This window comes from Pollachius pollachius (genome assembly GCF_949987615.1).
Source record: "Pollachius pollachius genome assembly, chromosome: 13".
Classification (NCBI taxonomy): domain Eukaryota; kingdom Metazoa; phylum Chordata; class Actinopteri; order Gadiformes; family Gadidae; genus Pollachius; species Pollachius pollachius.
In genome coordinates, this window is record NC_136946.1 from 268,013 (window position 1) to 279,783 (window position 11,771).

The 11,771-nt window shown below is 50.3% G+C and overlaps 1 protein-coding gene across 3 annotated transcripts in view; it reads left to right on the forward strand.

Moving 5' to 3' along the window:
• LOC307085325 (CCR4-NOT transcription complex subunit 3-like) overlaps window positions 1-11,353 on the forward strand; it is a 32,730-nt gene extending 21,377 nt beyond the window's left edge. For all 3 annotated transcript variants that reach the window (XM_079750093.1, XM_079750094.1, XM_079750095.1), the window contains exons 13-19: window positions 2,177-2,282; window positions 2,535-2,682; window positions 3,191-3,287; window positions 5,952-6,150; window positions 6,664-6,796; window positions 8,167-8,292; window positions 10,117-11,353. In XM_079750093.1, the coding sequence (XP_079606219.1) occupies window positions 2,177-2,282; window positions 2,535-2,682; window positions 3,191-3,287; window positions 5,952-6,150; window positions 6,664-6,796; window positions 8,167-8,292; window positions 10,117-10,215 (908 nt within the window). In that variant the 3' untranslated portion in view covers window positions 10,216-11,353. The remainder of the gene's footprint in view (window positions 1-2,176; window positions 2,283-2,534; window positions 2,683-3,190; window positions 3,288-5,951; window positions 6,151-6,663; window positions 6,797-8,166; window positions 8,293-10,116) is intronic.
• Window positions 11,354-11,771: the final 418 nt, after the last annotated feature.

Genomic DNA, 11,771 nt, shown 5'->3' on the forward strand with positions numbered 1-11,771 from the left:
ATCTCAGGACTATGACCATTTGCGATTTGCATGAGGCATCAGTGGTCTCATCCGCCTGGACAGCTACAAACTGGGTGTCCCGCAATTGCTTGGCCACCTCACACCTGTAGACCTCAAACATGCAATCCAGGAGTTCGTTCTGAATGGTGCTTGATGTCCCCTTGAACGTAGGCTCCGAATCGTAGTGACGTCTCAGCCTGGTGTCGCCCTCGCACATCGTTTCAAAAATGCACCTAAAAATGCCTGGGTTTACAGAGTCGGCTGACTCATCGTGACCACGCAGACCCAGTTCACACTTCCCACACAGCTTTAGGCACGATATCAGTCTCCCCAGTACATATCGGTTTTCCTCCGCCTGCTTGTTGTGCTCTAAAATGCTCCGCTGATAAGCACTGTCCAGCTGTGCCATGATGTTGACCCGTCCCAATAGTCCCAATTTCATGGCGCAATTGATATGAGCTTTGCTACTTTCATGCTTTACCGTTCTTTCCGCCAGATGCTTCAGGTCTTTAAAGCCATCAGTGGTCCAAACTGAGTCTGCGTTAGTGGTATTTCCAAAAAGAAGGCATGGAAAGCAAAACAGTGCTCTTTTGTTGTGCTCGCAGTTAGCCATGTCTTTGTTTCAAACCACTCCATCTTGAAATTTCGGTTCGTTTTCTCACCAGGCTGGTTCAGAATGAAGTCGTCTGGTCTGTGTGGTCCCAAACGATTTATTTCTAATTTTTCTTCCTGCGGCAATGTGCTGAATTGCACCCTCAGCAAATAATCTACGTTATTCATTGTTATTCGTTAATTAAAAAACTCTTTCAAAATTGTGTAAAATCTACCGATAGCGAACTCTTCTGTAAGTCTCCTGTAACTCCTGATCTCACTCTCACTGTATGTTTTTTTTGCTTAGTCTCGGGGTAGAGTTCTCGCGGGTTTCGCATTATCCCAGTCTACATTACGTAGAATACGTAGATTACGCAGTTAACGTCTAGGGGCAAATTTGAAATTGCCCCTAGCCTCAATGTTAACTTTGGCCGGTGTGGTTCGCGCTGATTGGTGTTTCTATGGTAACGGTGGGGTAGCGTGGGTCTTTGCCCCTCCGGAAACAGGAAACGGAAATATAGACATAACGTTCATTCAAGCAAGCACACAGGCAGTAGAACACACAAATCAAATTACTCCAAAACAAGGCAATAATGCTTGTGAGTCAAGTTTATTCACACAAATATGTACGCTACTTTGCATATAAAAATATATATATAGTTTGTCACGAAGTAGGAATGAATTGAGCCTTCTGCTCAACAGCGCCATCTCGTGGGTCTGGTGGGGCACTGCCCCACCTGCCCCTAATGTAGAAACGCCACTGGGCTTCGGAGCAGGTGCACGGTGCGCTCTATCCAGCTCAGGAGGTGTGGGGAAAACATAATTTCCAACAACTGACCGGAGAAGCTTGGAAATAAACTCAGACGGTGAACCTCCCTCCAGACCCTCCGGTAGGCCAACGATCCTTATATTCTGTCGTCTGGAACGATTCTCAAGGTCCTCCGCTTTGGATGTTAATGCAGCATTGGCCTTCTCCAGGTGATCAAGCCTCGTTGTAAGCTCGGCTATCTCGTCACTTTGGGTGGAGAGTGTATTTTCAATGGTCGTTATCATTTGGTTGTGAGAGTCCAATGCCGCGTTGATAGTTTCGAGAGACGTCCGTATAGCTGTAAGGGAGGTATCCAAAGATGTCGTGAGGAACGTTTTGAGTTCAGCCGCCAAACTTTCTTTGTGTTTGTCAAGTTCCTGCACCAGGCAAGCAACGGTTAGCGACTCCGCCATCTTAGCCGTCGGTGTTGCTTGGGTTGGAGCAGAATCTCTCACCTGTCGTTGTTGTCTCGACATTGTAAAGCCAATTGAATCGATCTGAGATGTAGGCCAACTTTTCTTAAATAATTAATACAGTTACATAGGGTAAACTTCACTTTGGTGCACGAAAATCATGAAATACACGGAGCCGTCCCAAAGCGTGACCGACCCCGCACATTGCAAAACCGGACCTCACGCAACATGTTTTTAAGAATAATTTACACTATATGTACTTTATAATACTTACCCCATTTGACCCTAGTTTACATTACCCTACTTTAGATTTATGACCACAATGTCTATGATCACCATGGTAACGGTTCTCTCTGTCGCCTAGGTTACGGTGCCGTGGTGTCAGACAGCACGCAGGACTCTGTCCTCACCAGTGCCAGCCAATCACAGAGCAGCCAGCCTTCCTGTTTGACCTCCACAGCCAATCAGCTGTAAGTGTTTGGTTCAGTGTATTCGCATCAATCAGCATTAAGTCTACGGTTATCGCCTCGCACGGAAATAAGCCATGGTCAGAAGAATCCTCTCACCTCTCTCCTCCTGCTCCTCCTCCCCCTCCTCCTCCTGCTCCTCCTCCCCCTCCTCCTGCTCCTCCTCCTCCTCCTCCTCCTCCTCCTGCTCTTCCTCCTGCTCCTCCTCTTCCTCCTCTTCCTCCTCCTCCTCCTGCTCCTCCTCCTGCTCCTCAGTAAGGACAGCGGCCCCAGCCTCTTGGGCTCCCTCACGCTGGCCTCCTGCTCTGCGTCTCCTCTCTGCTACACGGAGGCGCACTCGTCTGGCAGCAGCCCCCTCCTCAACGGGCCCCTGTCCTACCCCCAGGCCTCTGACATCATCAAGGTGAGACACCTCCTCCCCCAGGCCTCTGACATCATCAAGGAGAGACACCTGAGACCAGACCCTGAGACCCAGGAACCACCCTTCATTATATCGCCAAACATTTTCCTTCTCCTCCACTTCAATACACCCTGATGATCAAATAACTATTTAATATTAAATTGTTGGGGGCCGTCGTCCCAGGACCCACCGGGGGGGTCCAGTATAAAAGGATATACGGTATACAGCCTCGTCTAGTCCAGGGTTCACAGACTCGGGTCTGGACCCACCGTCTGTCAACCCTGGAATAACCCTGAACGAAGCTGTATACCATATTTCATTTTATTCTGTTTTATAACGTTAAATATATCTAGTTTGGGGAAGACTGCGGCAGTACAAGAGGTGAATAGAGCTGTTGCCTACTTGTGTATTGTGGGTTTAAACCTCTAGATCGTAGTTGCCCTTTAAAGAGACTGTACTACAGGGCACACTGGTCTGAACTACGTTACCCATCATGCACTGTGTTCTGCAGCCCCAGGAGTCGATGAGCAGTCTGAAGACTATGGCCCAGCAGGCCGCACTCAGCTCTGGGATCGAGACCGACATGTCCGCCCTCCACCTCAACACTGGTAATATATATACACCAATAAATATATACATCACTAAATATATACCTCAATAACACTGGTGATATATATACACCAATAACGCTGGTAATATATATAAATAACTAAATATATACATCAATAACACTGGTAATATATATACATGACTAAATGTATACACCAATAACACTGGTAATATATATACATGACTAAATATATACACCAATAACACTGGTGATATATATATATACACCAATAAATATATATATGACTAAATATATACACCAATAACTGGTGATATATATACATCACTAAATATATACATGACTAAATATATACCTCAATAACACTTGTAATATATATACACCAATAACACTGGTAATATATATACATGACTAAATATATACACCAATATCACTGGTGATATATATACATCACTAAATATATACATCACTAAATATATACACCAATAACACTGGTAATATATATACATCAATAACACTGGTAATATATATATACACCAATAAATATATACATCAATAACACTGGTGATATATATATACATCAATAACACTGGTAATATATATACACCAATAAATATATACATGACTAAATATATACATGACTAAATATATATATATACATCAATAACACTGGTAATATATACATCGATAAATATATAACTGGTAATATATATATACATCAATACATATATATATCACTGGTAATATATATATACATCAATAAATATATAACAATGGTCATATATATAAATCAATACATATATATCACTGGTAATATATAAACATCAATAAATATATATCTCATAAATAATGTGAACTGAGGACTGACACGCGTGATGACCTCACACAACGTGATACACATGATGTACATATCATATACACATGATGTATATATGATATGTACATGGTGTATATATGATATGTACATGGTGTATATATGATATGTACATGGTGTATATATGATATGTACATGGTGTATATATGATATATGTGTGATATTAACATGTATATATGATATGTACATGGTGTGTATATATGATATGTACATGGTGTGTATATATGATATGTACATGGTGTGTATATATGATATGTACATGGTGTGTATATATGATATGTACATGGTGTGTATATATGATATGTACATGGTGTGTATATGATATATGCGTAATCTACACATGATGTATATATGATGTATCTAAAGTAGGGATGCACCGATGGTGAAATTCTGGGCCGATACCAATGTTTAAAATAACAATTTGGCCGATAGCCGATACTGATGTTTTTTTGTTGTTATTTATTCCCCCTTTTGTGCCAGGGAAACAAACCCTAACCCTCCATGCACATACGCAGACACGCACCTCGTATACACGCACACACAATGACACCGGGAGAGGCTTTTATGATTTGTATGAAATCAATCTGTTTATTTCAACAACTGTGCCATTAACATTCCACATCAAAAATATTTCAACGTGGGCTTAGGCAGATAGGCCTACATGCGCCGAAACAGATCGCTGTTTATTTTACTGAACACAGCCTTCATGACGGTGAACTAGACACGTCTTTAGCATATGGAAACTATGGCCAAAGAAATAACTCCACACGGTGTGTCTTTTTACAATTTATTTGTTACCAGCATTCGTATGGTTGATCAGCTGAGAATAGTCCGCCAAAGACGTTGACGTCGCTTAGCAACCGAGGACGCTGGGGTTGACCAGAATACTTGCGGAGTGATATCACAGAAAAAAAAAAATCCACTTTCCTTGACAGCGGTTATTAAATGCTTAGCAATGGTGAATTATCAAAAAATTATTCATCACCGGAAGTTGTGAAGGCCCATGCAAGTGAACGGAGTGTTCAACAGCATTGAGAAGAGCCGTGTAATAAATAACGATTCAACGTTCATTGTTCGATTTTCTACGTGACTCAGACTATTCGACTATTCGACGATCGTTGCCCATCCCTACTATACAACTGCCTACTCAATGAGAAGCGTTCAGTACTTACATTGCCCAACAAAACAACAAACTGCATATTGCTGATCTTTCTCCAGACAGTGAAATACTCCCACACGGCCGACATTTTTCTTTTATTTTTATTTGTAAACAAACCACACGTGCACGCAGCACCCGCCTGCTTACGTCATCATGCCAGAGGCGTGTCCAGCCAGCGGCTGTTATGGGTGGCATTAGTAGCCTAACACCTGTTGCATGTTCTCCGAAACTGAAGTCAGACCGCAAATAACCAACACAACATTTAGCCAGCGCAAAATTTATGACAACAGATAAACATCGGCCACTGCCTTCGGTGAATGTCATCTTATTTCCTGATGTATCGACGAATATCGGCCAGTACCGATGTTCGCCTAATCTATCCCTAATCTAAACACGATGTATGCGTGATCTACACATGATGTATATATGAAGTATCTAAACACGATGTATGCGTGATGTACACATGATGTATATATGAAGTATCTAAACACGATGTATGCGTGATGTACACATGATGTATATATGAAGTATCTAAACACGATGTATGCGTGATGTACACATGATGTATATATGAAGTATCTAAACACGATGTATGCGTGATGTACACATGATGTATATATGAAGTATCTAAACACGATGTATGCGTGACGTATGAGCCCTCCTCTCCTCAGACATGTTCCCTAGCGTGGTGCCCCCGTCAGGGCCCCCCTCCGCGCCCCAGACCTCCCTGTCGGAGGTCAGCATCCCCCCCTCGCTGGGCGTGTGCCCCCTGGGGCCTGTGCCGCTGTCCAAGGAGCAGCTGTACCAGCAGGCCATGGAGGAGGCGGCCTGGACCCACATGCCCCACCCCTCCGACTCCGAGAGGATCAGGTGTGTGTGTGTGTGTGTGTGTGTGTGTGTGTGTGTGTGTGTGTGTGTGTGTGTTGCAGGCAGTAGCTGATGAGGAACCGCTGATACTAGCTAGCTAACCTCTGGGTTGCTGTGTGTTAGCATTATGCTAACCTTTGGGTTGTTGTGTGTTAGCATTATGCTAACCTCCGGGTTGCTGTGTGTTAGCATTATGCTAACCTCCGGGTTGCTGTGTGTTAGCATTATGCTAACCTCCGGGTTGCTGTGTGTTAGCATTATGCTAACCTCCGGGTTGCTGTGTGTTAGCATTATGCTAACCTCCGGGTTGCTGTGTGTTAGCATTATGCCAACCTCCGGGTTGCTGTGTGTTAGCATTATGCTAACCTCCGGGTTGCTGTGTGTTAGCATTATGCTAACCTCCGGGTTGCTGTGTGTTAGCATTATGCTAACCTCCGGGTTGCTGTGTGTTAGCATTATGCTAACCTCCGGGTTGCTGTGTGTTAGCATTATGCTAACCTCCGGGGTGTGTTGCAGGCAGTACCTGATGAGGAACCCGTGCCCCACGCTGCCCTTCCACCACCAGGTTCCGCCGCCGCACTCAGACTCGGTGGAGTTCTACCAGCGGCTCTCCACCGAGACGCTCTTCTTCATCTTCTACTACCTGGAGGTAGGCCCCCCCCGTAGAACTAGTGTCTGACTGCTGAGGTGCTGCCTCCCACCCTCTGCAGAGCGCTGGTCATTCACATCACCTCCTGCTCCTCTCTGCTCACCGTTAGATTCATCTGTCCTCCTCCTCCCCCCTCCTCCTCCCCCCTCATCTCCTCCTCCTCCTCCCCCCTCATCTCCTCCTCCTCCCCCCCCTCATCTCCTCCTCCTCCCCCCCTCATCTCCTCCTCCCCCTCATCTCCTCCCCCCCTCATCTCCTCCCCCCCTCATCTCCTCCTCCTCCTCCCCCCTCATCTCCTCCTCCTTCTCCTCCCCCCTCATCTCCTCCTCCTTTCCCCCTACTCCCCCCTCATCTCCTCCTCCTCCTCCCCCCTAATCTCCTCCTCCTCCTCCTCCCCCCCTCATCTCCTCCCCCCCCCTCATCTCCTCCTCCTCCCCCCCTCATCTCCTCCTCCCCCCCTCATCTCCTCCCCCCCCTCATCTCCTCCTCCTCCCCCCCTCATCTCCTCCTCCCCCCGCCCTCATCTCCTCCGACCCCCTCATCTCCTCCTCCTCTCCCCTCATCTCCTCCTCCTCTCCCCTCATCTCCTCCTCCCCCCGCCCTCATCTCCTCCTCCCCCCTCATCTCCTCCTCCTCCCCCCTCATCTCCTCCTCCTCCTCCCCCCTCATCTCCTCCTCCTTCTCCTCCCCCCTCATCTCCTCCTACTCCCCCCTCATCTCCTCCTCCTCCTCCCCCCTCATCTCCTCCTCCTCCTCCCCCCTCATCTCCTCCTCCTCCTCCTCCTCCTCCCCCCCTCATCTCCTCCTCCTCCCCCCCTCATCTCCTCCTCCCCCCGCCCTCATCTCCTCCTCCCCCCTCATCTCCTCCTCCTCCCCCCCTCATCTCCTCCTCCTCCCCCCCTCATCTCCTCCTCCCCCCGCCCTCATCTCCTCCTCCCCCCTCATCTCCTCCTCCTCCCCCCCTCATCTCCTCCTCCCCCCGCCCTCATCTCCTCCTCCTCCCCCCCTCATCTCCTCCTCCTCCTCCTCCCCCCTCATCTCCTCCTCCTCCCCCCCTCATCTCCTCCTCCTCCCCCCCTCATCTCCTCCTCCTCCTCCTCACCCCTCATCTCCTCCCCCCTCACCCCTCATCTCCTCCTCCCCCTCATCTCCTCCTCCTCCCCCCTCCTCCTCTCACCTCCTTCTCCCTTATCTCCTCCCCTCTCATCTCCTCTCCTCCCCCCTTATCGCCTCCTCCTTTCACCTCCTCCCCCCTTATCTCCTCCCCTCCCCCTCATCTCATCTCCTCCCCTCCCCCCTTATATCCTCCTTATCTCCTCTCCTCCCCCCTCATCTCCTCCTCTCACCTTGTCTCCTCCTCTCTCCCCCAGGGAACGAAGGCTCAGTATTTGGCAGCGAAGGCCTTGAAGAAGCAGTCGTGGAGGTTCCACACCAAGTACATGATGTGGTTCCAGCGCCACGAGGAACCAAAGACCATCACGGACGAGTTTGAACAGGTACGGCCCGCTCAAGGTTCCTTCAACATGGTTCCTCTCAGGGTTCCTTCAGCTAGGTTCCTTCAACATGGTTCCTCTCAGGGTTCCTTCTACATGGTTCCTCTCAAGGTTCCTTCAACATGGTTCCTCTCAGGGTTCCTTCAACATGATTCCTCTCAAGATTCCTTCAGCTAGGCTCCTTCAACATGGTTCCTTCAGCTAGGCTCCTTCAACATGGTTCCTTAAGCTAGGTTCCTTCAACATGGTTCCTTCAGCTAGGTTCCTTCAACATGGTTCCCCTCAAGGTTCCTTCAGCATGGTTCCTCTCAAGGTTCCTTCAGCTAGGTTCCTTCAACATGGTTCCTCTCAAGGTTCCTTCAACATGGTTCATCTCAAGGTTCCTTCAACATGGTTCCTCTCAAGGTTCCTTCAGCCAAGTTCCTTTAGCCATGTTCCTTCCACAACGTTCCTAGGTCTGGTTTGAAAGCCGTCCCCATTACAGTAGAACCACCGGGCCCGAGGGCAGTAGAACCACTAGGGCAGTAGGGCATTAGAACCACTAGGGCACTAGGGCAGTAGAACCACTAGGGCAGTAGGGCATTAGAACCACTAGGCCAGTAGAACCACTAGGGCACTAGGGCAGTAGAACCACTATGGCACTAGGGCAGTAAGGCATTAGAACCACTAGGGCAGTAGAACCATCGGGCCCTAGGGTATTAGAACCACTAGGGCAGTAGAACCACCAGGCCCTAGGGCAGTAGAACACCTAGGGCAGTAGAACCACCGGGCCCTAGGGCAGTAGAACCACTAGGGCAGTAGAACCACTAGGGCAGTGGAACCCTCAGGGCAGTAGAACCACCAGGCCCTAGGGCAGTAGAACCCCTAGGGCAGTGGAACTCCTAGGGCAGTGGAACCCCTAGGGTAGTGGAACCACTAGGGCAGTAGAACCACTGGGGCAGTAGAACCACTAGGGCAGTGGAACCCCTAGGGCAGTGGAACCACTGGGGCAGTAGAACCACTAGGGCAGTAGAACCCCTAGGGCAGTGGAACCACTGGGGCAGTAGAACCCCTAGGGCAGTAGAACCCCTGAGGCAGTAGAACCCCTGGGGCAGTAGAACCCCTGAGGCAGTAGAACCACTGGGGCAGTAGAACCCCTAGGGCAGTAGAACCCCTAGGGCAGTAGAACCCCTAGGGCAATAGAGCCACTAGGGCAGTAGAACCCCTGAGGCAGTAGAACCCCTAGGCCAGTAGAACCCCTAGGCCAGTAGAACCACTAGGGCAGTAGAACCCCTAGGGCAGTAGAACCTCCGGTTCTGTCTTTAGTGTTATTTTTGTATCTTAGGCCCGGGTTTGTTCCTCCCGTCCCCAGAGACTCTGCTCTCTCTCCAGGGGCCCTACATCTACTAACTGTGCTGCTCTCTCTCCAGGGGCCCTACATCTACTAACTGTGCTGCTCTCTCCCCAGGGGCCCTACATCTACTAACTGTGCTGCTCTCTCTCCAGGGGCCCTACATCTACTAACTGTGCTGCTCTCTCTCCAGGGGCCCTACATCTACTAACTGTGCTGCTCTCTCTCCAGGGGCCCTACATCTACTAACTGTGCTGCTCTCTCCCCAGGGGCCCTACATCTACTAACTGTGCTGCTCTCTCTCCAGGGGCCCTACATCTACTAACTGTGCTGCTCTCTCTCCAGGGGCCCTACATCTACTAACTGTGCTGCTCTCTCTCCAGGGGACCTACATCTACTAACTGTGCTGCTCTCTCTCCAGGGGCCCTACATCTACTAACTGTGCTGCTCTCTCTCCAGGGGCCCTACATCTACTAACTGTGCTTCTCTCTCTCCAGGGGACCTACATCTACTTCGACTACGAAAAGTGGGGCCAGCGGAAGAAGGAGGGCTTCACCTTCGAGTACCGCTACCTAGAGGACCGGGACCTCCAGTGAGACCTGGTCCTGGCCCCGGTCCTGGTCCTGGTCCTGGTCCTGGTCCTGGTCCTGGTCCTGGTCCTGGTCCAGGTCTTGGTCCTGGTCCTGGCCCCGGCCCCGGCCCCGGTCCTGGTCCCAGGGAACAGAAGAACACCAGAGGGACTTCCGCTGACATTCCTGATGGAGCCCCTCCCCCCGCAGGGCGGGTTCTGAGACGTGGAAGGAAGTGCCCCCCCCTCCCCCCCTCTGTTTAATGTTGTTTTTTATCCCACACCCTCTGGAAAAACTACGACACACCCTCCTCCTGCTCCTCCGTTGGACTTTGATTTGCTAGTCTGGCTCGTTCTGGACCTATGACCCCCCGCCCCTTCAGAACCAAAGATGATTGGTCACCGTGCAAAGTACGCCCCGCCCCCACTTGACTGGCGGCAGGGCGGTCCAACAGTCAGTGCGTCCATAGCTCCTCCTTCTCCCCTTAACACCAGGGGCCACGGCTAGGCTCCTTCAGCTAGGCTCCTTCAGCTAGGCTCCTTCAGCTAGGCTCCTTCAGCTAGGCTCCTTCAGCTAGGTTCCTTCAGCCAGTCCCCCCCCATCACAGGGCCCCTCCCCAGGTGCTACCCTCCAAAGCAAAGACGCAGTGTCCAATCAGAGCACTGCGTCTGGCTCCCTGGAGTCAACCAGCCAATAGGGGGGGTCTTATCGTCCTTGCACTGAACTGCTGTTCCATCAAAGGGCTCAGTGGGGGGGGGGGGGCGTCCCAAGGCCTCCACAGGCCTCCACCCCCGATGGCCCTAGCAATGGTCATCCAAGCCCACCTGAGGAACCGCCCCATGAGGCCTCATGTCTGATCCTGAGCTGCCCCCCCCCCCCCCCCAACACCTAGCCCCTCAGGGTGGGGGCCACTAACACCTAGCCCCCTCAGGGTGGGGGCCGCTAACACCTAGCCCCTCAGGGTGGGGGCCGCTAACACCTAGCCCCTCAGGGTGGGGGCCGCTAACACCTCCCCATCGGTAGGAGCGATACATCATGAGTCCACCTCGCTGAGATCAGTGTTGGGCTCCAGGAGCCAATGAGAGCCCCACGGCTCCCTGTAGGCGAACGCATCGCAAACCGAAAGGGCCAATCATCCCCAAACCTTCTGTGACTGGACCCGAGATAAGCCCCCCCCCCCCCCCCCCCCCCCCCCCCCCCCCCCCGTTCTCTACAGTTCATACCGACGTCACAACTGTCACATCCGTTGCCAAGTCAACCTGTTGTAAATAACCTAACACACCCTCGCACACATATACACACGCACACTCAAAGATCACTGCCCAGTAACTAAACTAAAACCACACTTCTGAATCCACTCCCTTTGACTGCATTAATCTAAATATGGCAAACAGAATCATGATGAGGTTTTGCCAACATACCTTCTGCTCTGTAGGCTCCTCCCTTTCTGTCTCCCCCTCTCCCCCTCTGTGTTACTCCAGGTCGATGTTTCCTTCGTTCTCAGGAAGTGGTTAACATAATAAATGAGGAAATGTACCAGCAGCTGCTGTCACTACAGCACAGAACCACAGCCCCCCCCTCCC